Below are 27,861 nucleotides of genomic sequence, written 5' to 3' on the forward strand. Positions count from 1 at the left end.
CTTTTTTGTGTCCCTCTCCTCTCTAGCAGAGCCCTGTGTATGTGATGGACTCTCACTTGAATGAGTGAATAGTTAGTACAGTTGGCCCTCCGTGTATCAGAGCATTCTACATCCACAGATTCAACCAACTGGAAAATATTTAGAAAAAATAACAGTACAACAATAAAAAATAATACAAATAAACATACAGTGTGACAAGTATTTATATAGCATTTACATGGTATTAGGTATTATAAGTAATCTAGAAATGATTTAAAATACAGTTGAACTCATTACACTTTATATACAGGTATCAAAATATCACATGTACCCCCAAAATATGTACAACTATTATATATCAATTTAAAAATGCTAGTCTTTCAGAAATGGAGAGAAGAAAAGAAAAAAATTATAGGAAAGAATCAGTTTTCAGTTATCTGGGAAATTCCTCTTTATAATGCAAAAAAACTGCTATCAAATTGTGAACATATACTGTTTTGTTTTTTTTTTTAAGATGGAATCTCTCTCTATTGCCCAAGCTGGAGTGCAATGGCGCGATCTCAGCTCACTACAACCTCTGCCTCCCAGGTTCAAGCTATTCTCCTGTTTCAGCCTCCCAAGTAGTTGGGATCACAGGCACAAGCAGCCACGCCTGGCTAATTTTTTGTATTTTAGTAGAGACAGGGTTTCACCATGTTTCCCAGGCTGGTCCCAAACTCCCGAGCTCAGGCAGTCTACCCACCTTGGCCTCCCAAAGTGCTAGGATTATAGGCGTGAGCCACCGCACCTGGCTTCATATAATTTTAGCATAAAGTTAATTTTGACCCTCCCGGAAAAAAGTACAGCTGACCTTTGAACCACATGGGTTTGAGCTTCACAGGTTCACTTATACATGGATTATTTTCAAAAAATACAGTTGGCCCTCTGTATCTGTGACTTCCACATCTGCAACCAAAGGTGGATTGAAAATACAGGCTGGGGCCAGGGCAGTGGTTCACGCCTGTAATCTCAGCACTTTGGGAGGCTGAGGCAGGTGGATCACAAGGTCAGGAGATCGAGACCATCCTGGCCAACTTGAAACCCCGTGTCTACTAAAAATACAAAAATTAGCTGGGCGTGGTGGCGCATGTATGTAATCCCAGCTACTCAGGAGGCTAAGGCAGGAGAATCGCTTGAGCCCAGGAGGTGGAGGTTGCAGTGAGCCAAGATCATGCTACTGTACCCAGTCTGGTGACTCAAAAAAAAAAAAAAAAAAAAAAAAGAAAGAAAGAAAAAGAAAACACAGGCTGGGCGCAGTGGCTCATACCTGTAATTCCAGCACTTTGGGAGACCAAGGTGGGAGGATCACTTGAGGTCGGGAGTTCATGACCAGCCTGGCCAACATGGCAAAACCCCATCTCTACTGAAAATACAAAACTTAGGCCTGCTGTGGTGGCTCATGCCTGTAATCCCAGCACTTTGGGAGGCCGAGGCGGGCAGATCACGAGGTCAGGAGATCGAGAGCATCCTGGCTGACACGGTGAAACCCTGTCTCTACTAAAAATACAAAAAATTAGCCAGATGTGGTGGTGGGCGCCTGTTGTCCCAGCTCCTTGGGAGGCTAAGGCAGGAGAATGGTGTGAACCCGGGAGGTGGAGCTTGCAGTGAGCCGAGATCACACCACTGTACTCCAGCCTGGGCGACAGAGCAAGACTCTGTCTCAAAAAAAAAAAAAAAAGAAAAAGAAAATACAAAAATTAGCCGGGCATTGTAGTGGGCACCTATAATCCCAGCTATTCAGGAGGGGAATCCCTTGAACCTGGGAGGCAGACGTTGCAGTGAGCTGAGATCATGCCACAACACTCTAACCTGGGCGACAGAGTGAGACTCTGTCTCAAAAAAATAAATAAATAAATAAAAATAATATAAATAAATAAATAAATAAATAAATAAATACAGTATCTGCAGATGTGAAACCCAGATACGGAGGGCTGACTTTTCATATACTCCCTGAAGTACTTGAGTACACATGGATTTTGGTATTCATAGGGAGCCCTGGAACTAATTCCTTCTCAAATACTGAGTGATGACTGTATCCTTTTTGTTCTGGCCTTCTGGATATTTTTTTCCTACCCAGATCTTTCAAACCTCTCTGAAATAATATTTTAATTAGTCTATTGAAAAGAATGATAATATAGGTGCAAGTATATAATAATATTTTTCTTTCTCTTGAAGCTACGTATGGCAGTACTGACAGTAAGTACACACTCATTTAAAGACCAAGCCTCTGTCTCTATTTCGTTGTCTTTTGGCAAGTGAAACATTAAAACAGTACTCTCCCCCTTCCCCCCGACTTTTTCTTTTTATCTGTCTTGGAATTAAAGACAGGATCTATCAGAAGTTTTAATAAAAGATTATGAATTTTATATTTCTTTGGTATAACACCTAGGAAAATATATAGGCTGTACTATCTGCTTCATTTATTGGCTCTCAGGATTTTATTTTTTTAGTTACTTTACAGACTCCAGATTTTTTGTTTTTGAACTTTGGTAGACTCTTGAAATTTTGTACACCTCTGAGTTTAACATGGTATACATAGTTAAGAATAGAAAATGAGAAGATACCATTGAGAGTCTTAGGTCTATGATTTATTGAACAAATTTTAAACCATAATGGATTATTTAGAATTTATTTGTAGCTCAGTCATGGTAATTATGAATGCTTCATTATTAATTTCCTTTTATTCAGTGTTCACAGAATATTCTAAAGACTCTACATTCACAAAATAAGCATATCCTATCTCTAGCTTAAAATATATGTCTGTACTCAACTAATAGAGCACAATTGGACTCTATATAAAAAATGTATTTCATGAGGAGTAATCTAGTAAATTCCAGAAATTGAATGCTGTTTATTTTCCCTTATACAGCTTTACACAAATCCCATGGGATCTGAGGTAAGAACACACACAAACGTATAGGTGGGTAGTATATGTATATAATATTTTAAGATGTTTTTCTGAGTTGAGGTTATATATTATGTTGCTAGACTACCATATGAGCAGAGGAACTCACAGTGGGCTCTTTCAGTATATTTTACTCTAAACTTGACCAATCTCTTATTATGAGATTTTTCAAAAACTATCTAAGGGTATTGGGGAAAAAAGGTATTGAGAAGAACTGAGCCTATTCCCTAACCTGTTGGCATTAAGAGTCTCTTAATGTATAAATGTATAAAACCACATTTTTTTCTTAAAAATTTTTTAAATTTAATTTTTATGGACTTTTTTTTCTGAGTCATGTAAAACCACATTTTATTATTTATTTAAACTGATTATGAATCCTTTCTGTTTATGGCCTTTTGGGAATATAAATGAGATATGGCGTAACTCTAATTTTCTTTTATGCCAGTTAAATTCTCCCCCTTTTCATGTTTTTATAGATTTTCAGAGCTTTACCTCTTTACTTCTCTCTTTAGATTTCTTCCCTCTGTTTAGGGTATCCGACTCATCTTCAAGACCAACTATGTTCAAATCTTATATGTAAGCCTCTTTGGCTATTTGGTCTATACTAACTTCTTTCTTTGAATTCTTTTTCCAGCAGAACCCCACAATTTAACACTCTCAATTGATTCATATTGATTACTTAATCTCCTCAACCAGATTGTGAATTCTTCTTCTTCTTCTTTTTTTTTTTTTAGAGTCTTGCTCTGTCACACAGGCTGGAGAGCAGTGGTGCAATCTCGGTTCACTGTGACCTCTGCCTCCCAGATTCTAGCAATTCTCCTGCCTCAGCCTTCTGAGTAGCTGGGACTACCGGCATGCACCACTATGCCCGGCTAATTTTAATATTTTTTATAATTTTAATTTTTATATTTTTAGTAGAGATGGGGTTTCACCATGTTGGCCAGGCTGGTCTCGAACTCCTGACCTCAAGTGATCTGCCTTCCTCAGCCTCCCAAAGTGCTGGGATTACAGGCATGAGCCATCATGCCCAGCCCAGATTGTGAATTCTTGAGGACAAGCGTCTTGTCTCATAGTCTTGGACACATAATAGTTACTTGTGCCACTTAGAATGTGGCTGTGGCACAGAAATGGAGGGAGAAAACTTGTGTTCTCTTCTCATTTTACTCCCTTTGTCTTTCTCCTAGCTTTCTTTCCTTTTTCTTTACTTTCAATTTTTGTTCTCTAAGCCTACACATTTGGCCTAACTGGTGCTATTCTAGACTAAATTATGCATTTTTAGCTCTTAATACTCTTTCTTTGCAAGATGACATGTAGCTGTTTAAACAAGAGGTAAGAAAACATTACATACAGTAGGTAGAAATTCCTCAATGCCCAAACTAGTTCTATCTTTTATTTGTCTCTTGTTTCGTTTCAAAATGCTTCCCCACCACACTGTAAGTTTGAAGGGAAGTTTCCCAAAATAAAACCTTCTGATAGTTACTAAATTGGTCATTTTCTTAGTGTAGTATGTATCATGTTTTCTTATGCATGAAAACTCCCTAGTTTGAAACCAGTGGTTTTTTTGGGGGTTAGTGAAATGCTAAGCAAATGGAGTTTAATTACAAAAAAAGTATTACAGAGTGGGAAGAAATGCGGGCATATATAATAATGAAGTTAGGAAACAAAAGCTTGTTATGTGGTAAGTTTTGAGCTATCATTTACAACCCAGGAAAAAAATATTTTGAATGTTTACAAAGTGTTCCCCTTATGGGTAGGTAGTGATTCCTAACCTGTGTGTTCATGGTATACTTTTTATTACTAAAAAATTCAGTAGCATATTGGATGATACTAAAACACTCAAAAGAGCCCAAACAAATCAGTAATAATTACAATGTAACTACTACTGTGATATAGCAATGTTCATAGGGCATAAAGAGCATCCACAAGTTACATTATTTTATGATTGCTATTTAGCATCAAGTCACTGATAAAACTACTTACCTCCCTGATCTTATTCTCTTATGTACTCACAAAACAACATTCTAACATAAACATCTTCTTTGGCATTTATCTCATATTGTGCCATGTTTCTTCAGTTGTATGCCTGGAAGTATATCCTTTCCTAAACAAAATTGCACAAACAATAACAATGTTTATATATGCCTGAAGCAAAAATACACTGGACAGGTGGATTAAAATTTGCAGCACTCTTGTGAAGAGTATGTCATGGTACAACAATTGAGAACCCCTAGCTTAAATCAAACAAGTGTGTGTCCCTAGCTCAGAAGACCAACTGAGTTTTCAGCATTCCACAAAGTTACGGTACTTCTGTGCTTGAAGTTTTGTTCTGGTTGTTCTATCTCATGAGGAAGATGACCAACAAAAGTAACTAAGCATCTAAGTAAACTAAGTACTAAAATAGAGAAGAGTGATAACGTAGCTTTTCTATAGGCACACACTACAAAATGAGTAGCAAGTATGAGTAAAGCATGTAAGACAAAATGTAAATAATAAAGATTTATGCAACTTAATGCATGTAAGACCATATGGAATTATTATATATGAATATTGTGAAGGCATAAATCTTATGGTTTCACTATCTATTCCTTTGTGCCTCTTTACCATTGGAGGTGATCAACACTCTTTATTTTTCATTTTTTTAAGAGACAGGCTCTCCCTCCGTCACCCAGGCTGGAGTGCAGTGGTGTGATCTTGGCTCATGGCAACCTTGACCTTCTAGGCCCAAGCAATGCTCCTACCTCAGCTTCCCAAGTAGCTGGGACTGCAGTTGTTCACCATGATGCCCAGTTATTTTTAAAAATTTTTGGAAATATGGGGTTATGTTTTCCCAGCTGGTCTCAAAGGATCCCCTTTCTTCAGCTGGGATTATAGGTGTGAGCCACTGCACTTGGCCAACACTCACTTTTAATAGACTGCTTCATGAGCTTAACTGTAAGTGGCCCCTGTTTCTAGCCACAATATACTTTATTTTGGAAAATTTCTTTGTAGGATGAAACCCTAAGTAAGCATGAACTCTACTCTGGCCAAATATTTATTCATTCAGTAAATATTAATTGGGTTCCTTTTATGTGCCTAGAACTGTTCAAGGTATAAAAACACAGGAGTGAATGGGATAGGCAAGATCCCTGCTCTCTAGAAGCCTACATTCTTGTGAGGTAGGATAAACAATAAATAAATAAATAAAAATTAGTACAAACAATTTCAGATAGACATAGTGCTATGAAGAAAATCTTTTAAAAAGGTAATGTACTAGAGAGTGCTGAAGTAGAGAATGAAGAAGGAGGGATTGGATGGCTGTGTTAGATTGGGCAGTTCCTAGGAGGCATCCCTGAGAGGCTACTGTTTGAGCTGATATGAATAACCAGAAGGAGTCAGCCCATGCAACCCTGTGAGGGGCAATGGCATGTGACAGGCCAAATAACACCATAGTTAACATCACAGGCACTGGAGTCAAATCGCGGTTCTACCACTTACTAGCTTCATCAATAATGAGAATAATATCTACTTCACAGTGTTGGCTACACAAGAATGAACTGATATAAAATGTTTAGGGCAGTGCCTGAATATTATTATTATCATTAACTGGAGACCGCATGTTCCAGAGTATAGCTGTGCAAAAGCCCTAAGGCAGGAAGGAATCTTGGGAGTTTGAGCATAGAAAATGTACCATGAGCCTGGAGCTTAGTTGAGTGCAAGGGAAAGTGACCAGAGGTAAGGTCAGAGAGGGACACAAGGGACAGATGAGTAGGGCCTTGCAAATCAACATAACTTTTGGATTTTATTTTAAGGGTGGTGAGAAGCTGACGGGATTTTAAGCAAAGGAGTGACATGGTCTGATTTGTATTTTCAAAAACTCCTTTTGGCTACGGAACAGAGAATGAGTATCAGATGGACTTGCGATTTGCTTTAGAGATAGACCTGAAAAGTCTTGCCAATGGGTTGCAATGTGGAGGCAGAAGGAAAGGCTGCATATGTTGCTGCTGCTTTGGCTTATGTGACTGTATTTAGTATGATTCATAGAAACCACTGATGAGCAGTTCAATGGTTCATCTTTATTAGGCAACACATTAGTCTGAAAAGTGTTACATGAGGTGTTAAGAATAGTGCCTGCTGTAAATATACCTTCCTAGATAAGCCAGAGTCAGACTGAAGTTAATTAAGGATTGGCATCTTCTGTAAAACAATTATAAATATAACTTTTACTAGTTGCTTCAGGGATCAAATAATAAAGTGTAAATAAAATTATCAACTACTAAAACAACCTACTCTTGTTACAATTTAAAAAAACAAAAGATCACTCAGAGCATTAAAAAGCTAGAGTTGATTGAGAAACATGGGCAGGCAGGAAGAATGGGCATTGTTTGCTTGGCAGAGCAATGACATCCAGCTTTGGCTAAGAGAGGACTCTGTTCATCTCGCCTATCTGGAGTGAACCTGTTGCTATAGGCTCCTCTAATCTCATCTGTCTCTCCTATTGTATTTACAAAGCAGTTTTCTGAACTTGATTTGATTTCTCAAGTAGACTGTCTTATTAGGAAAATACTTTTATCTTTTAAAATTAACTCCATTACAAATCAATCTCCTTAGAGTTTAAGCATCATGAGCCAATTTTCCCAAGACCTGATAACCTGTAATTAAGTTTCATGTTAAGGTTTAAGATGAGCAAAGCGGCCGGGCGCGGTGGCTCAAGCCTGTAATCCCAGCACTTTGGGAGGCCGAGACGGGCGGATCACGAGGTCGGGAGATGGAGACCATCCTGGCTAACACGGTGAAACCCCGTCTCTACTAAAAAAATACAAAAAACTAGCCGGGCGCGGTGGCGGGCGCCTGTAGTCCCAGCTACTCGGGAGGCTGAGGCAGGAGAATGGCGTGAACCCGGGAGGCGGAGCTTGCAGTGAGCTGAGATCCAGCCACTGCACTCCAGCCTGGGAGACAGAGCGAGACTCCGTCTCAAAAAAAAAAAAAAAAAAAAAAAAAAAAGATGAGCAAAGCTGGAAGGCTTAAAGTAACAAAAACACTGAAACTTTTTCTGATCAGTCTGGCATCCTCATTCTCACATTGTCAAGGATCAAATACTGAACCAGATGAATAAAGGACATTTTTTGTGTTTTGTTTTAAGCTTATACCCTTTACTTATCATTAGTACTTCTCCAGCTCTGTGGACATACTGTATGACATATCTGGATCAAACATTTGCTTCAACTACTAGATGTTTATTTTATTTTAATTTATTTATTTTTAAATTTTATTTATTTATTTTTATATTTCAGTTTATTTTATTCTTTCTGTTCTATTCTATTCTATTCTATTCTATTCATTTTTTGAGATGGAGTCTTGCTCTGTCACCCAGGCTGGAGTGCAGAGGAACAATCTCGGCTCATTGCAACCTCCGTTTCCTGGGTTCAAGCGATTCTCCTGCCTCAGCCTCCCGAGTAGCTGGGATTACAGGTTTGCACCACCACACTCGGCTAATTTTTGTATTTTTAGTAGAGACAGGGTTTCCTCACATTGGCCAGGCTGGTCTTGACCTCAAGTGATCTGCCTGCCTCGGTCTCCCAAAATGTTGGGATTATAGGCGTGAGCCACCATGCCCGGCCAGACATTCATTTTATTTTAAATGGAATCTGTCTCTTATGAGGAAATTTGTCCCTCTTTATTTCTAGTTTTCTTAACAGTGAGGAGAGCAGATAGTAGTAGTATCTAGTTTTTAGTGCAGGACTGAAAAAACAAGACTTGAAGTCAGAGATCAGGGCTCCTTTTCTAATTTTTTCTAGTTTTCCTGTTGCCGTTATAGTCTTCCCTGAATTACTGCAGTAGCCTCTTAATTGCTCTCATGGTTTTTATTTCTTCCCCTCTGCACTTTTAAAGGAGCCAAGATGATGTTTTAAAAAATGCAAATAACTCACCTGCTTAAAACTCTTCTATAGACTTCTGGCTTACTTAGAATGAAATCCAAACCCCTTACCATAGCCAACAAGGCCCCATAGTCTCCTTTATAACCTCATTTCCTGGGTTCTCCCCCTCGCTCACTGGTTTCCAGCCACTGGGCCTCCTCTCTGACCCTAGAAGAGGTGTCCCTTCCCACTTCAGAGCCTTCGCATTGCTATTCCCTCTGCCTGAGGCACCCCACCCCCAAGACCTGCACATAACTGACCCTTGAGGCTCAACTCAAACCTCACCTCTTCAGCAAGGGCTTCCTTGGCCCTTCCAAACCAAAGCAGCACTTGTCCCCTTCATGAACCTCTATCACAGCATCTGCTTCTTGTTCATAGCACTTACACTATTGGAGTTAGCTTATTTCATTTGTTTACTTTTTTTACTGACTATTTCCTCTACTGGATTGTATGTATATTCCAGAAAAACAGGGACCTTTTCTGTCTTGTTCACCACTGTGACTCCAGTGCCTGGCACAAAGTAGACATTCAATACAACATTTGTTACGTGAATGAATGGTTTCTCAGCTGGTTCCACTGTCATTTACCTAGTTAGGTTAGATATTTGACTCTGTGATTTTGTTTTTCCAGCTTTAAAATGGTAATAATAGTATCTTTCATCTAATTTATTTTTAGCATGGAGGAGAAAAACTAGGTTGTCTTTATATTTGGAAATGTTACTCTTGAATAATGTGATACTGTGAAACAAACAGCTATATAGGAAGTATAGAAGGTACAGAGTGAAAATGTTCCTTGCTTATGATCAGGTAAGATTCTGGATTTCTTTTCTAAATTCTTTTTTTTCTTTATTTCCTTTGGTTTTTGTAGAAAGTGACTGAGATGTACCAGTTCAAATTCAAATACACGAAAGAAGGAGCCACTATGGATTTTGACAGGTAGAATCTAACTGCTTAATGAACATGAGAAATAAGTAGGATTGAGGTAAACGTAAGCTTCTTGAGGCCAGACAAAGGCCTTATACTTCTTTTTAAATTTCCCCACAAACCCTATAGAAAACCACTATTATAAAAAGGAGCTGCAACAATTGTTTACATTCCTGAAATCCATGGATTAAGCTGGTGGGAATAGAGAAAATGGCAGGCAGCACAACGGTAGAAATTATATTAATAAGGTTGCCTACACGATGTTGATTGAATAACTCCATAAGGCTCTGTCTAGCCATTAATTCAAAGTTTCTCAACTGCTATGCCTAGATAGTGATCCTTTCCACACTCGAAATAGCCAGACTGTGCCTAAGGTAGATAATACCCCTGGACTATTTGTTTGTATGCACAAATATTCTCATTTGCTTCCCCTAGTATGTCATATAAATATCATTTTTTATGTGTCCTTGTATGAAAAGATTAGAACGCACTGCAGTTTCCTAATAAGTTGAAAATTCCAAGTTTTAGGTATCCTAATGGATTAAATAGCAAACACAAGGACATTGAAGAGCAACATTAATTTTTCTCCCAGTAGCTTTTGGATTCAGACCTTCCAGGAGGGATGGAGAGCTAAGTATTGCTGCTAAGATGGCACAGTAGTGGAAGGTACAGATGATGGTGAAAAACTCTGGATAGTAGAGGAATCCAAGTAAGGGGGATGGATGCCCCTGAAAGGAATGACTGATGAGAGACATGACCTAATTTTCAATTTTCCCTACTATTAGCTCTGGCTCATCATTTACCATGAACTTGAGGACTTTTCTCCAAGACTCACTCCCTTAATTATCCTTCCATTTGTAAAACCTACAGAGAGCACTAGAATGTGAAGAGAATATCAGTTCCAAAAATGATAATTAAAATATTACCTTTTGTTAGCTAACATTTGTATAATACTTTATAGCTTTTACAGCAGCACTTTTCATACACATTTTCTCGCATAAGAAGTCACCTTTACTCTCCAAAACTCAAAAATATACACTGATGGCCAGATTAAACTCTTGTTCTGAAGGCACATATGCTAAGAGGTAAGCAGTAAAACAAAAATGGCCAAATCTTTCACATGCTAAGGAGGAGAGAAGATGATGCATATTATTAATTTCCTAGAGAAGAAATATAGGCATTTGTTCAAATGGGAGTCCTGAATATGATTTTACTGATGTGTCCTGGAGGTTCCCATGAGCTATGTGCCTATAGCCCTTCATTCTGGTTACCTACATTTGAATTGGTTAAATGCTGGTTGGCAAAATTTTAAGTTGTTCAAAATTGGAAAAGGAGCTAATGTATTCACTTAGTAAATGTTTGCTTCATGAATTCACATTGTCTCCAAAGATCAGTTAGGGGAAAATCCAACAGTTCAATTACTTAGGGTTATTTTTCATATTAAGAGCTAACTGTGTGCACAGCATTGTGTAAATATATTGTAGTCATGGTCCTTTCTGGAAACTACTCAAATGTGAGACTTAATTGTGGAAGGAAACTTTGGAGATAAATAAAGTTTAGAATTGGAAGGTAATTTAGTCCAAATTATTCATTCATTCATTGATTGAATAGCTGGACACCAAACTCTGTACTGTGGAGATGAAAGATATAGCCACTCACAGTCTAGAGAAGGACAGTTATCCTGAGGATAAGATGAGGGTATTATCAGAGAAGACTTCCTTGAAGAGTCTGTATGTGAGCTAGGTATTAGAGGATAAGTTTAGGACAGTCAGGAAGAGAAGTGGAAAAATGAACAGTACAAGCAAAGTGAACAGCGTATGCAAATACTGTGAGTGAGAGGAAACTGGGCAATAGCTGCAGATGAGGATGGAGGTGAGGATGTGATGGACTGTGAAAGGAATTGTATACACACTGTCTTTGAATTTGATTGAAAGGTGATGGATATAATAGAAGAATTCTAAGTAAGAAGGTGACATGAACAGATTTTCCTATTAGTAATATTATTTCAGCAGTGATACGGAGAATATTTTGTAGTATGGACAAGAAGGAAAGCAGGAAAAATGCCACTGTAGTAATCAATGCAAGAGTGAGGAAGGGATACTTTTGTGAGATAATCGGATGGTAGAAAGGCCCAGAGCTGGTGATTGATTTTATTTGTCTTTACACTTATCTCACAAATGAGCTAACTGACCTAGAGTGTGTCTAAATGACTTGACCAAGGTCATTCAGCTAGTTATCAGCAGAGCTGATATTAGATGTCAGGTCACCTAATTCCAAATTTGTTGTTCTTACTATTGTGGTATATGATTTTTTGCAAATCAAATTTTTAAAAAGATGATATTTTAAATGCTTTTAGGGAATTTGCTACTTAAGAAAGTCTTTGTATGTACATTGTAAAAAGTACCACCACTGCCCTAATTTACATTCTAAAAAAAGTCTCAAAATGTCTTAATGTTTAATTTATATTTATTTAATCACATAGTCAAAAGTTTTGTTCCTTTTGGGATAGATTGCCAATATTGTATATGATCGAAAAGTATGCTTTCTATGTAGTCACAGCAGCAGTACAAGCTTTGAAAGTGGAACAAACAATGAAGATATTAAGAAAGCCAGTGTTCTACTGATCCGTAAATTGTATATACTGATGCAGGACCTTGAGCCACTTCCTAATAATGTTGTACTTACTATGAAACTCCACTACTATAATGCAGGTAGGTAGAGAACTTTAGACAAATTCCTTCTTAAATGCTGAGCTAATATTTTATATAAGTAGAAAGATTTTGCAAGCATCTGAAAGAGAAGTCTGTTGCTACTCATGAAAGATTAATCTGACTTGTTCTATTGAAACTCAGTTTTCATGGCTTTTTGCCCTTTTCATTTCGCAGTGACCCCACATGATTACCAACCCCTCGGTTTTAAAGAAGAGGTAAATTCACACTTCCTGCTGTTTGACAAGGAGCCTATCAATGTGCAAGTGGGATTTGTCTCCACTGGCTTTCATAGCATGAAAGTAAAAGTCATGACAGAGGCTACCAAAGTGACTGATTTGGAGAACAATCTGTTTCGGGAGAACAGCACTACTGAGCTCGCCCATCAGGGTCTAGACTGTGATGAGGAAGAAGAATGCAATGACCATGTAAGGCAAAGCTTTAGTGATTTTCTATTGCATCAGTTAAACATAACTGATATTTTTCAGTTTCTACCCTGGGTAGAATACAGTGTGCCAGCTATAAAAACTGAAACAAAACCAGTCTCCGACATCAAAGAGTTTTTAATCTAAAAATGTTTAATCTTCTAAAAGGAAATATACTTTATTAGATGAAATTGTCCATAACTAGGAGGAAAAAGATTTTCTAATATATTTATTTTATTAAAGATATCATAAATTTAGAAAATTTGAGGTTTTCTTTCCTTCATTTATAAATGACATATTTTTAGGATTGAAAAATATTCTAGGTATTTATTCATACTCATTGGAAGTATAAATCAGTCCTTGATACTGGCATAATTGGATGGTAGGAGTTGGGGAAGATAAATTTTATGGATGAACCCAAGTCAGAATGAAAACAAATAATAGTCAACTTCTGATTATGTGGAGGAAGACAAGCTTTGGGGCTAACTCACTGGGGAAAATCAGGGGGTTGGTGGGGTTGGAGCCAGGGGAGCCAAACAGTCAGTTCTCTGAGCCCTTTATCCTCGCATTTCCACCAATAGATACTTGGAGTTAGATTCTTGCTAGGGTCCCATTGTGCTCTAGGTAACTCCACACCCTTAACTGGCTGTTGTCTGGATAATAATGTTAACTGCATAACAACATTGTATTAAAAGGGTTCTGAGTTAGACAAAAAATTTTCAGTAGGAAGGGATGCTATAAGATCTTTTCAGGAGATATTTTAAGATTGGAATGATAACTCGTTTACTTAACATAATTTGAGTCTTACTTAAAGATAGATTACTGTACTAGGTAACTTCTGAAGGTTCCTTCTAGTTCTTTAACTCTGTATTATGTTTAATACATTGAAAAGAGGTTCTAGTTCCAGTTTTAATTCAATTAATGTAAATAATACAACCAAACAAGCAACAGATTTTTTTTTCATTTTTAGTGCTTTCTCAATGTTAGACATAAAAATGACTTTGGATTTTGGATTTCCTCTTCCAATTTCACTCAAGGAAGACATAGCTAACATAGAAAGGGTTAAAAAAATGAAGGTTAAGAAAAGAATGTTTCAGTTAGGTTTTTGTTGTTGTTGTTGTTGTTGTTGTTGTTTTTGAGACAGGGTCTCACTCTGTTGCCCAGGCTGAAGTACAGTGGCAGAACCATGGCTCACTGGTGCCTCAATTTATCAAGGAATCCTCCTACCTCAGCCTCTTGAGTAGCTGGGACTATAAGCACATGACACCACACCTGGCTGATTTTTTATTTTTTAATTTTTTGTAGAGACAAGGGTCTCACTATGTTACCAGGGCTGGTCTCAAACTCCTGGGCTCAAGCAATCCTACTTTGACCTCCCAAAGTGCTGGGATTACAGGTATGAGCCACCACACTCGGCCTCTGCTAAGTATTTATTTATTTATTTATTTATTTATTTATTTATTTAGGGAAAGAGTCTCGTTCTGTTGTCCAGGCTTGAGTGCTGGAGTGCAGTAGTCGATCACAGCTCACTGCAGCCTTGACCTTCTGGTCCCAAGTGACCCTTTCACCTCAGCCTCCAGAGTAACTGAGACCATAGGTGTGCGCCCCCACACCCAGCTAATTTTTTAGTTTTTGTAGAGACAGGGCCTCCCTGTGTTGTCCAGGCTGATCTTGAACTCCTGGGCGACAGTGATCCTCCTGCCTTGGCCTCTCAAAGTGCTAGGATTATACCGCACCTGGTTAGATTTTTATCTTTTAATTAAGAATTAGTTTCTTTTTTTATCAAATGAAAGCAGGACAGCCTAAGAATGCATAGTTCAACTGATAGATTAAATAAGGAATGTGACAATCCTTTTCAAGCATACATTTAGTTGAAACTATATGTATTATATGGACTTTGTGGTAAACTCAGTTGATTGAAGTTCCTCTCTCAGCCAACCAAACATATGAGAGAATTTAGTAAGTCTAGTCAAGTGGTTACTGTCACTTTCCCACTAAGGATTCCTTTTTGTTTTCCTTCACAGAATACATGGAACACACACTCACACACACACACATTCATACATGTGTATACATATGTAGAACCTTTATTTCTTTTAAAAATTTTATTTTGAGATATATCATATATAGAATAGAGTACATAAAAATAGTATGTACAGTTTAAAGAATAATAAGAACATCCATATGTCCTCCATTTAGGCTAAGATGTAGAACATTGCTACTCCCTTAGAAGTCACCACGTATCCCTTCCTTATTGCACGCCCCCTGAAGGTAACCACTCTCCTGACCTTCATGATAACCTTTCCGTTACTCTTCTTTATAGTTTTGCCATGGATGAGTACATCTACTCATTTTAAATTTTTATATCAAAGTAATCATACTCTGAGTATTCTCCTATAATTTTCTTCTTTTGCTTGAACCTCTACGTGGAGATTTAGCCATTGTGGTGTTGTTCTTTCATTTTCACTGCTGTAGAGTATTCTACTCTTGATAGACATTCTTTTTAATTGTCATAAACATTAATGTACATACCTCTTGGTACACCTGTCAAAGAATGTCTCTTGGGAATATATGAAACAGTTCTAGGCTTGTGTATTTTCAACTTTATTAGGTAATGCAAAACTGTTTTCCAAAGTGGTCGTCGTACCAACTTACTTGCTACCCCCTGTGGAGGAGAGTGCCCTACATTCTTGCCAACACTTATTGTCAGAGTTTATGTTTCCTGCCAGTCTGCTAGATATGAAATGGTAATGCCTCATGATGTTAATTTGAATTTCCCTGATTATTTGTGTGTTTGTGCCTCTTTCCTTTGGCCATCCTATTTTGCTCATATTAAACAGCTGTTCATGTCTTTCATGCATTTGTCTATCAGGTTGTTTATCTTTTCCTCAATGGTTTAAAAAATATGTGCTTAGTAATAATTCCTTTTCACTCATTTATGTTGCAATATTTTTTTCATGTTTGTGGCTCATCTTTTCACTTTTTTTCTTTTCTTTTTTTTTTTTTTTTTTTTTTTTGTTAAGACAGGGTTTCACTCTTGTTGCCCAGGCCTGAGTGCAATGGCACGATCTCAGCTCACGGTAACCTTCCGCCTCCTGGGTTCAAGCGATTCTCCTGCCTCAGCCTCCTGAGTAGCTGGGATTGCAGGCATGTGCCACCATGCCCAGCTAATTTTGTATTTTTAGTAGAGGCAGGGTTTCTCCATGTTGGTCAGGCTAGTCTCGAGCTCCCGACTTCAGATGATCCACCCGACTAGGCCTCCCAAAGTGCTGGGATTACAGGCATGAGCCACTGTGCCCGGCTCATCTTTTCACTTTCTTTAAGAGGTCGTTTGAGAAATATAAGTTTTTAACTTTAATATAGTCTATCCTTTAATATGTGCTTTTGGATATCCTTAAGAAATCCTCTACCTGAGGTCACTAATAATATTCTCATATTTTATTCTAAAAGTTTTAACATTTTTCTTTTTACATTTAGGGTTATAATCCACTTAAAGTTTATTTTTATTTATGGAGTGAAATAGACCAGACCCTCTTAACATTTTTAAATTCAAGAATAATAAACATACAGTAAAACATATGTATCAGTGATACAGCTCAATAAATATTCACAAACTGAACACTAGAGCTGGGATGAGGGTGACACAAGCAAGGTGCCTGGGGAGCATATTTTAAGGAAGATCTCAGGTGCCAAGAGTAAGGACCTCCTGAAATTTTGACCCCTGGATACCTTGCTTGCTTTGTCTTTGTCACAGCCCTACTGAATAAATATGTGAAATCAGCACTCAGATCAATAAATAGAATTCTTCCAGACCCCGAGAAACCCCCAGTCTTACTTTACAGTCACTATTCTACTCAACAAGAATATTGCTATCCTGACTTCTATTTGCATAGATTAGTTTCTCCTCTTTATTTTATAGACATGGAATCATAGAGTATGGACTTTTTTTTTTTTTTTTTTTGAAACGGAGTCTTGCACTGTTTCCCAGGCTGGAGTATAGTGGTGAGATTTCTGTTCTGCTCACTGCAAGTTCCGCCTCCCGGGTTCACGCCATTCTCCTGCCTCAGCAGCTGGGACTACAGGCGCCTGCCACCACATCCAGCTAATTTTTTGTATTTTTGGTAGAGATGGGGTTTCACATGTTGGCCAGGATGGTCTTGATCTCCTGACCTCTTGATCAGCCCGCCTCGGCCTTCCAAAGTGCTGGGATTACAGACGTGAGCCACCGCACAGGGCCGAATATGGACCATTTTTTCAGTTAACATTATGTTGTGAGATTTACCCATATTTTTACATGTTGTTGTAGACCATCCTGACAATTTATTCATTCTATTGTTAATGGCAATTTATTCATTATAATGTTAATTTGGATAATTTCTAATTTTTGTCTATGATGGATAGAAATGCTTGGAATATTCTGGAACATTTTTTTTTAGGGAAATAACTACACATTTCTGGTGGGAATAGAATTACTAGGAGTAGAATTGCTGGGTCAAAGGGTATGTGTATATTTAGTTTTAACAGATAGTGCAAAATAGTTTCCAAAGTATTTGTGCCAATTTACACTCCCACCAGCAATGTATGAGAGTTGTGATTGCTTTACATCCTCACTAACCCTTGACATTTTCCATTGTTAAGATTTTATCCATTCTGGTGGGTGTGCAGTGGTATGTCATATTGGTTTTAATTTGCATTTCCCTGATGACTAATGAAGAGGAGCACATTTTTATATGTTTATTGGCCATGTTGAATATTTTCTTTTGTGAAGGATCTGTTCAAATTGTTTGCCCCTCCCCTGCCTTTTTTTCTCTTGGATTGTCTTTCATTCTTACTGATTTGTAGGAGCTCTGCATATATATTCTGCATATATTTGTTGGATACATGTATTGTGAATATCTTCTTCAACCTTGTGAGTTGTTTTCTTAATAAGGTGTTTTATGAACAGAAGTTCTTAATTTTAATGTATTCTGATTATCAATCTTTTCAGCTATATTCAGAAGTTTTTGGTACTGTTTAAGACATTTTTACCTGCTTCAAAATTTACAGAGATGTACTCTATGTTTTTCTCTAAAAAAGGGAAATAACTACAGAAACAGAAGAGAAATTTTTAAAGTTATAAAAACCTCCCTGAATAACTTCATACCAAAAAATATGAATACCTGCCCTTTCTCTCCTCTACCTTCAGGTATTCATATATTTTATTATAAAATTATTAGTGGAGGTCTCATAATTTTTAAAATATCTTCTATTTCTGTAGTTATTTCCCTTTTTTCATATCTAGTGCTGTTCATTTGTGTCTCATTTATTTTCCTTTATTATGTTTGCCAAAAATTAGTATATTTTATTAGTCTTTTCAAAAAGCCATCTTTTGGTTGTGCTGATCACTTCTATTGCTTTGTTTGTTTTCCATTTCATTTACAAGTGATCCTCCCACCTCAGCCTCACAAGTAGCTATGACTATAAATGAGTGCCACCACACCTGGCTAATTTTTTTTTTTTTTTTATATGGAGTCTTGCTGTGTCACCCAGGCTGGAGTGCAGTGGCCCGATCTCGGCTCACTGCAACCTCCGCTTCCCTGGTTCAAGTGATTATCCTGCCTCAGCCTCCTGAATAGCTAGGATTATAGGCATGTGCCATCACACCCAGCTAATTTTTGTATTTTTAGTAGAGTTGGAGTTTCACAATGTTGGTCAGCTGGTCTCGAACTCCTGACTTCATGATCTGCCCACCTCGGCCTCCCAAAGTGCTGGGATTACAGGCGTGAGCCACCATGCCCAGCCTCATTTTTGTATTTGTTTTAGAGATAGGATTTCATCATGTTGCCCAGGTTGGTCTCAGATTCCTGAGCTCAAGCCATCTGCTGGTCTTGGTCTCCTAAAGTGCTGGGATTATAGGCGTGGGCCATCACGCCCAGCTCATCTTTGTCTTTTTCTATTTCTCTGGTTTGGTTTGTCTTTCTGATGCCAAATTGTACTTCCATAAATGTATAGACATGAATATCCTACAGGTACCTTAGATTCAACATCTTCAAATGGAATTTTAACTTCTGAACAAACACACACTTCCTCATCCTAGGTTCCTTATCTTGGTATTGCACCATCACTTTTCTAAGCAACCCAACCAGGAACATGTTCAACTCTTATTTTCTCCTCACTTCCTACATTCTTTTGGTACACCATTTCCGTGTGTTTTGCCTTTGAAGTATTTCCCAAATCTAGCACTGTTACCACTGTGCTGATGCAGGATGTCATCATTGCTTTCTTGGTGATAGTTGAGTCTTCTAACTGGGTCTCCTTGATGTCATCATTGCCTCTCCAGTCTGTCTTCCAGGGTGCCAGAGAGCGAGGCACTCAAATATTTGAAATATTTTAAGTTGATTTATTTTGTGTAGTTGCAAAGGGCAGAATGAGAACCAGTAGATGAAAATTATGTTGATTTTGGCTCAATAGAAGGAAGAATTTTCTCTTTAAAAATTTTAAAGAAATATTATTATAACATTAAAGTAATTTAAAAAGCAATGGAAATCTTCCACTGTCGCACCATCCTATCAATACTGTTATTTTTATATGTCCCATCCTCTCCAGTATTTTTTCATTGATTTATATATTTGTATGTGGTTTTAATCATGGTGTCTGTGAATTTATTTTACTTTCATACTTATTATTGATTTTGTAAATATGTTCCACCTTAATCTTTATATTTTTAATTTTAATGACGTCTTGTTTTATTTAGGCACTCTACCATTTCCCTACTTTGAAACATTTAGGTTAATTCCTGATTTTGCTATTATAAAGTGTTGTAATAAATACCTTTGTACACACGAAAGCATTTAAAAATTTTTTCTACGAATATAGTATCAGGAGTGAAATTTACAGAGCTTGAACATTTGTATGGCTCTCAAATGAGTAGTACCAAATCATTTTCCAGAAGCTGCCAACTTCTCCACCTCCTCAGAGTGAATTTTCTAACAATGACAACTACTTAACAAACCTGGTTGCCTTGTGTAGGGGTGAACTCCAGTGTCACCAGCTGTGCTCAAGTGCAGATATATACATGTGTTCAAGATAGAGTAGATGATTATCTCTAGGGTGTTGCAAAAGTAAAATCATGATTTAGAGGGAAAGTTGAACTAGATTGACTTCTGAGATATCTTTCATGCTAAGATTCTCTGGGATATTTTTTGAATTCCTATTAAGAGAATAATGCCCTGGCGGGGCGCTGTGGCTCATGCCTGTAACCCTAGCACTTTGGGAGGCTGAGGCGGGCAGATCACAAGGTCAGGAGATCAAGACCATCCTGGCTAACACAGTGAAACCCCGTCTCTACTAAAAATATTTAAAAATTAGCTGGGCGTGGTGGGGGGTGCCTGTAGTCCCAGCTACTCAGGAGGCTGAGGCAGGAGAATGGTGAAAACCCGGGAGGCGGAGCTTGCAGTGAGCCGAGATTGCGCCACTGCACTCCAGCCTGAGCGACAGAGCGAGACTCCGTCTCAAAAAAAAAAAAAAAAAAAAAAAAAAGAGAATAATGCCCTGCTAAGCACTGTGAGGAAAACAAAGACATACAAGATATAGCCTGTGCCCTTTAGAATTGTGGCTGAAGAGATAACCCTTACACAATGTAATAAAAAGATAATACTAGAGAATGTATGAATGATAGAAATAATATTAACAATTTTGAGCACTCTCAGAGCTTTACATATATTATCACTTTCAATCTTCCTAGCTATTTTATAAGGTAGATACTATTGTTATCTTCATTTTACAAATGAAGAAACTGAGCCAGAGAAATTAGCCCAAGACTCTATACATAGTGGATATGTAACAGGGGCAGAATTCAAACCCAGGCAGTTGAACTCCAAAGTACTAAGGTTACAGAAAAAAGGATAAATTGGCACTGTGTGAGAAAGTTTCATTAAGTTGGTGTTTTTTTTGTTTTTTTTTTTTGGTTTTTTTTTTTGAGATGCAGTCTCACTATGTTTTCCAGGCTGGTCTTGAACTCCTGGGCTCAAGCAATCCTCCCACTTCAGCCTTCCATGTACCTGAGATTATAGGCATGTGTCACCATGCCTGGCTTGATTTGGTGATTTTGTGGATGAATCATATTTTGATTGGCAGTGATCATGGCAGAGGACATTCCAGGCAAGTTGGAAAGTCCAGTATGGTAGCATCAGAAATTCTGTCTCTGTGACTTAGAATTACAATACTGAATGTTCCACGCCTTTCCTGTATCCTACAGGGCTTTGCTGAAATTTCTTTACTCTTGGTAGTCTCTAACTCAAAGATTTTTTAAAACTGTAAAAATAATTTATAATTTAAGTTTTATTTAAAATTAAAATAGAAGGTTTATAAAATTTTGATCCAACAGCTTACACTGCTTTTCTACCAATGATCTATAGTAAAGACAGGATTTAACACAATTATATTGTTGTGAGACTGTTGAAAATAGAAAGATTTTAATGCAATTTTCTTTTTCGGGTTATTCCTTATTCCAGTCACAGAAAGGCAAATATAACAGAGTTTCTACTAATAGTTGAAATTATTCAATAATTGTACTATTCACTTTCTGGTGTGATTGTTAAGATCCAAGGAATAAAGTGAAAGTGAGATTATAATTTGGCAATGGATTCAGAATTGATAAAAGCACACATGCTTGAAACTTAAGAATTCTTAAATTATAAGAACTCTAAAAACCTAACTCCACTTGAAAAATAGAACATGGAATTGTCCAAGGAATCCCACGACAATACAGGGTTCAGTAAGCCTGTCTGAAAAACTCTGTCCTAACTGTGTCCTTATTATTTAATCTGCTCCCCACAACATTTTCAGGACAGGTCTCCATTCTTTTTTCTTTTTTCTTTTTTTTTATGAGACAGGATCATACTCTGTCACGCAGGCTGGAGTGCAGTGGCGTGATCTCAGCTCACTGCAATCTCTGCCTCCTGGGATCGAGCCACTCTCCCACCTCAGCCACCCAAGTAACTGGGACTACGCGTGCATGCTACCATGTCTAGCTAATTTTTATATGTTTTACAGAGACAGGGTTTTGCCATGTTGCCCAGGCTGGTCTCCAACTCCTGAGGTCAAGCAACCCACCCACCTCTGCCTCCGCCTCCCAAAGTGCTGGGATTACAGGCAAAAGCCACCATGCCTGGCCAGGTCTGCCTTCCTAATAGGGGTGTTTTAGGCCTAAGCTGTAGCTAGTAAGGCTACACAAACAGAAAGGCACTTCACATAACTCTGGGAAGTTGGGTTTTTTTCCCTGTCATAGTCAACTGGACAGATAGCAGTAGACATACACACTGAAGACAACTTCCCCTGAAGACCCTTAGACAGGTTTCTTCAAAGAACTGACCTGTATGGTGCTAATCAACATATGTTCTGTAATTTGTTGTAGAATCTTACTTAAACTTATGCTGTTTAAATGCTGAGGGAAAAGTACTTCTTTCTAGTAGAGATAGTTAACCCAGTCTCCTTAAAAAACTCTAGTAATTACTTACACAGACAGTGATAAAAAGATGGAGGGCTAATGTTGGCCCAAATCTATTTTGAAGATTAAATCTAGTTTATTAAGTCATTATAGTTCTTTGAGAATTAATATTTTAACCATATTTTTAGGCAGGGGTCTACTATAATTTTCTAATTTTCTGAAGTACTTATGTGTCTTTATACCTCCAAATACAGTTGCTAGATACTCTCTGCAGGCTTTTTTCTAGGCCTTTCTTTTGTAACTAGAAATCTTGATCCAGAATGGTATTTTTTTCATCTGTGACATATTAATTTCACTGAAGCATAAATAATTCATATAAATGATGTTTTTTTTTGAGGATGAGCTAAAGGCAGAGAATACTGTCTTCTTATAAAAGCCTCTAGTATTTTTAAAGTTTATTCAATAGTTTATCATTTGATTTAGTTACAATGAATGGCTTGCTTTTTAAGCATATCCCAAACATACACACTCTATTACACTATTTTCTAAGTGTAATAAAAATGATTTGCATTTTGCCTAGATTTTTGCATCTTATTTCAATTTAAAAATAATGTTTTAAGATAGCTTTTTTCTTTTTTATGAATTCCACAAAAGAATCCACAAATTATAACAATATGTCATTTACCTAATGTGTTCTTTCCCTCCATGAAGCTCATTTCTCACTCTTTTGTGCCAGCACACTTAAGTAAAAAGCAAATGATTTATTTTTAAGAAATTAGAATATAAAGCACATTGTTTCCAAGGTAAATGGCAGCATTTAAGTGTGGACTAGAAAGATAGTCTTCTGAATTCCTTAGAATTGCTTTGTATTCCAGATAGATTAAAACAAGACCTTTTCATTCAAAACCTATTGTTTTCCACTAAACTCGGAACTGAAATTTTGCGTTTTTTGAAGTATAGTCTGATGATTTTCATAGCATCACATCTCCTGAAGCATATATGCCTTCTTTGATACAACATAGTGTTGGCAATAATATCTCAGATTCTTGGAAGTGGGATTGATTATTGAAAGCACTGGAAGAGGCACATTATTTACAGAAAATATTTAGCCTTAAAAAACACACATATTGGCCGGGCGCGGTGGCTCACGCCTGTAATCCCAGCACTTTGGGAGGCCGAGACAGGCGGATCACAAGGTCAGGAGATTGAGACCATCCTAGCTAACACGGTGAAACCCTGTCTCTACTAAAAAATACAAAAAAACTAGTCGGGCGAGGTGGTGGGCGCCTGTAGTCCCAGCTACTCGGGAGGCTGAGGCAGGAAAATGGCATAAACCCAGGAGGCGGAGCTTGCAGTGAGCTGAGATCCGGCCACTGCACTCCAGCCCGGGCGACAGAGCGAGACTCCATCTCAAAAAAAAAAAACACACACACACACACACACATATCAGGCCAGGTGCAGTGGCTTATGCCTGTAATCCCAGCACTTTGGGAGGCCAAGGCAGGAGGATCACCTGAGGTCAGGAGTTCAAGACGAGCCTGGCCAACATGGTGAAACCCTGTCTCTACTAAAAATACAAAAATTAGCCAGCACAAGAATCACTTGAACCCAGGAGGCAGAGGTTGCAGTGAGCCAAGATCACGCTACTGCATGCCAGCCTGGGAGACCGAGGGAGACTCCATCTCGAACAGAACAAAACAAAACAAAACAAAACAAAAAAACCACATATACACATCATTCTTTCTTCATCATGAGACTGTAGTCCTTTTCATTAAGTTTCCTTTTGTCAAATAGAAAATTATTTTCTTTTTTTTTTTTTTTTTTTTTTTTTGAGACGGAGTCTCGCTCTGCCGCCCAGGCTGGAGTGCAGTGGCCAGATCTCGGCTCACTGCAAGCTCTGCCTCCCGGGTTCATGCCATTCTCCTGCCTCAGCCTCCTGAGTAGCTGGGACTACAGGCGCCCGCCACCTCGCCCGGCTAGTTTTTTGTATTTTTTAGTAGAGACGGGGTTTCACCGTGTCAGCCAGGATGGTCTCGATCTCCTGACCTCGTGATCCGCCCGTCTCGGCCTCCCAAAGTGCTGGGATTACAGGCTTGAGCCACTGCGCCCAGCCTTAGAAAATTATTTTCAATTAATTGTTCTGTTTTGCAGTCCAGAATGTAATTGCTATCCTCTATTAACTGTGCAAAGAGGAATGAAAGTTGGTTGACTTTCCCATCAGTCATATAAGTCATTTCTTCTTTTGTCTGAATCATTCTATAACATATCAGAGAATTACTTCCTTCCTTTTGTGAGTGGAAGAGCCACACCGATTATCTGTATACATTTCACTTATATTAAAAAAGTATACTGATATGTATTATGGCAGAAAAAAAGTCAAGGATAGTGAGTAATCTTAGGTAGAAATGCTTTGGATGTTACAATTACTAAGTCCTAGCATTAAAATAAATAAATTTTGTTTAAAAAAGAGTAAGGCAGAATATTCTGTTTGGTTAAAAAAGAGATGCCTGGGCCGGCCGCAGTGGCTCACGCCTGTAATCCCAGCACTTTGGGAGGCTGAGGCCGGTGGATCATGAGGTCAGGAGATCGAGACCATCCTAGCTAACACGGTGAAACCCTGTCTCTACCTAAAATACAAAAAAATTAGCCGGTCGTGGTGGTGGGCGCCTGTAGTCCCAGCTACTTGGGAGGCTGAGGCAGGAGAATGGCATGAACCCGGGAGGCAGAGCTTGCAGTGAGCCGAGATCGCGCCACTGCACTCCAGCCTCGGCGACAAAGCGAGACTCCATCTCAAAAAAAAAAAAAAGAGATGCCTGTAATAATACAATGCTATTATTACAGCAAAATCAATGAAATATTAGGTTTCATTTAAGCTCAGATTTTTTTCAAAGTGACTTTATTGAAATTTTATTCAACTGCACATTGGAAAAAAGTGTAATGATAATGTTACCCAATTTCCTATAACTATATTCAGTTGGCTGATTTTTCTGATACCATTATGTGTGTTAAAGTTTTCTATTTGATGCTACATTGTCTGTTGGTACACACATGAGATTATGCTTGTAACAAATCTAAGCATCATAAGAGGAGTAATTCTTTTAGCATTTATATTAAGATCTCAAAATTGAGAGCTAAGACTTTAGAAGACCAGTCCTTCTGACAATGGTAAAGAAAAGTTAGAAACACAGTTGGCCCTTTGTGTGTATATGTGTGTGTGTGTGTGTGTGTGTGTGTGTGTGTGTATACATATAATATTTATTTATTATTATACTTTAAGTTCTGGGATACATGTGCAGAACTTGCAGGTTTGTTACATAGGCATACACATGCCATGGTGGTTTGCAATTGGCCCTTTGTATCTGTGGGTTCCGCATTAGTGGATTCAGCCAACTGTGGGTTTAAACTGTTAAAAAAAATGGTTGAGTCTGTACTGAACATGTACAGACTTTTTTTCTTGTCCCCCATGATTCCCTAAACAATACAGTATAACTATTTATGTAGCATTTATGTTGTATTGAATATTATAAATAATCTAGAGATGATTTAATATATATGGGAATATGTACATAGGATGTGCATATTATATGCCAATACTGTGCCATTTTATATAAGGGACTTGAGCATCCATAGATTTCCTGTCTGTGGGTGTGGAGTGTGTGTGCCCCAAAACCAGTTCCTCATGGATACAGAGGGATGACGTCACTACCTAGGTGTGCTTTTTTCTGCACAATGGAGGGCTCTTTCTGCTTTGATAACCAAAGTTGGAACAAACAAACTTTATCACTAAGGGTATCATTTTGACATTTAAACAAAGGCTACATGAAGCTCATTGTGAAGAAGGTTTAAAAGAATGTTCTACTGGGGCCGGGTGCGGTGGCTCACACCTGTAATCCCAGCACTCTGGGAGGCCAAGGCGGGTGATCACCTGAGGTCAGGAGTTCAAGACAAGCCTGGCCAACATGGCGAAACCCTGTCTATACCAAAAATACAAAAAATTAGCCAGGCATTGTGGTGGATGCTTGTAATCCCAACTACTTGGTAGGCTGAGGCAGGAGAATCACTTGAACCCGGGAGGCGAAGGTTGCAGTGAGTTGAGGTCGCACCATTGCACTCCAGCCTGGGCGACAGAGCAAGGCTCTGTCACCAAAAAAAAAAAAAACAAAGTATGTTCTACTATATTCTAATCAACAATAAGTTATCAGCATTTATTCAGTCAATAAATATTATATTGAGGCCTACTATGCTTGAGTCATCATAGGAGGGTAGTGTACACAAAGATGAATAGGCCAAATCCCTGATTCAAAATTGATTAGAGGAAGAGAAACAAACAAATGGCTATTTATTATATAATAATAATAGCCACCATTTATTAAGTGCCCACAAAAGGCTGTGTATACATGTGAACCCAATTAATCCCAACGACAACTTTGCATGATATTTTATAGCTGAAGAAACAGAAGTTCAAAGACATTAAGTAGCATGTCCAGGGTTGCCCAACTATAGAGCATCAAAATCAATATTTCAATCTAGGTCTCTCTGGCTCCAAAACTCATACTCAATCTGTTAAATCATATATTCGCCCATGTAGGGGAGAGTGTGTAAAATCTCAGAAGAGAGGTAAAAACCCTATATTAGAATGACCAAATTCCACTTTCACTCATGAAAGAGTAATGTAAGTGTTACCCTCTTGCTGTAAACAACTAGAAAACTGGGCAAAATATATGAAGCAACTGTTTTTGGACATTAGACAACAGGCACGCAGGAATAGGATCTTTGACAGAAGAAAAGTGAGACAAGTCTTAAAATTGCCCTGGCTTTCTGCTAGGAGGCACTTTCCAGACCACCGATTCAGGGAGAGAGAACCCAAGCAGAGCATGGCAGTCTTGCTGGGTTGAAGAAAAAGATTGGAGTATGGGGAATCTGAGGCAGTTGGAGACAGAATATCAGAGGGCAGGGAGCTATACAGAGAAGGAGATCCAGAAATCAACATAGGGGTTCCTTGAGTCTTTGATTTAATATTCAGCTTTTCAGGTGTGGGTCAAAACTCCACAAGGCTGGACAAAGAAAACTGGCAACTGAACAATTCCCAGAGCTCTCACAGGGCTGGGAGATGTTCACATAATGACCAGTCAAATGGAGAGCCATTCTTGAACACTTAGAACATGCAATAAAGACTCCAGAAAGGTTACATGTTAGCAGTAGAGCTAAACCAAACTTTTAGTAAAAGCCTCCAGATTTAATCTAATGAAGTTTAAAAACATGCCTCAAAAGGATCAAGCTTATCTGCCTGCCAAAACAGTTTTTAAGAAAGATAACGAAATTCAAACATTCAACAATGTAACATTCTTATTGATATGTAAAGCAGCAGGAAAACTGATCCATAACCTGCGGGACACCAGTCAGTAGAGACAAGCCCAGAAATTTCAGCAATGATAAAATTAGTAGATAAGGACTTTGAAACAGCTGTTATACCAAGTGCAATGACAGCCTATGTTTACACACAAAAATGTATGCAAATGTTTATAGCAACTCTATTCATAATCTTCAACGTGTGGAAACAA

The 27,861-nt window shown here is 38.1% G+C and overlaps 1 protein-coding gene across 7 annotated transcripts in view; it reads left to right on the forward strand.

The window, feature by feature from the left end:
- Positions 1-27,861, forward strand: part of LOC105487250 (HORMA domain containing 2) — an 88,997-nt gene that overhangs the window by 26,445 nt on the left and 34,691 nt on the right. For 3 of the 7 annotated variants that reach the window (XM_071080377.1, XM_071080379.1, XM_071080378.1), the window contains exons 6-11: positions 2,194-2,214; positions 2,888-2,914; positions 9,685-9,752; positions 12,294-12,451; positions 12,626-12,876; positions 20,858-21,012. In XM_071080377.1, coding sequence (XP_070936478.1) covers positions 2,194-2,214; positions 2,888-2,914; positions 9,685-9,752; positions 12,294-12,451; positions 12,626-12,876; positions 20,858-21,012 — 680 coding nt within the window. The remainder of the gene's footprint in view (positions 1-2,193; positions 2,215-2,887; positions 2,915-9,684; positions 9,753-12,293; positions 12,452-12,625; positions 12,877-20,857; positions 21,013-27,861) is intronic. The other 4 variants (XM_011750654.3, XM_011750655.3, XM_071080380.1 and 1 more) reach the window with 3 other exon arrangements.

This window comes from Macaca nemestrina, chromosome 15 (assembly GCF_043159975.1).
Source record: "Macaca nemestrina isolate mMacNem1 chromosome 15, mMacNem.hap1, whole genome shotgun sequence".
In the NCBI taxonomy this organism is placed as follows: domain Eukaryota; kingdom Metazoa; phylum Chordata; class Mammalia; order Primates; family Cercopithecidae; genus Macaca; species Macaca nemestrina.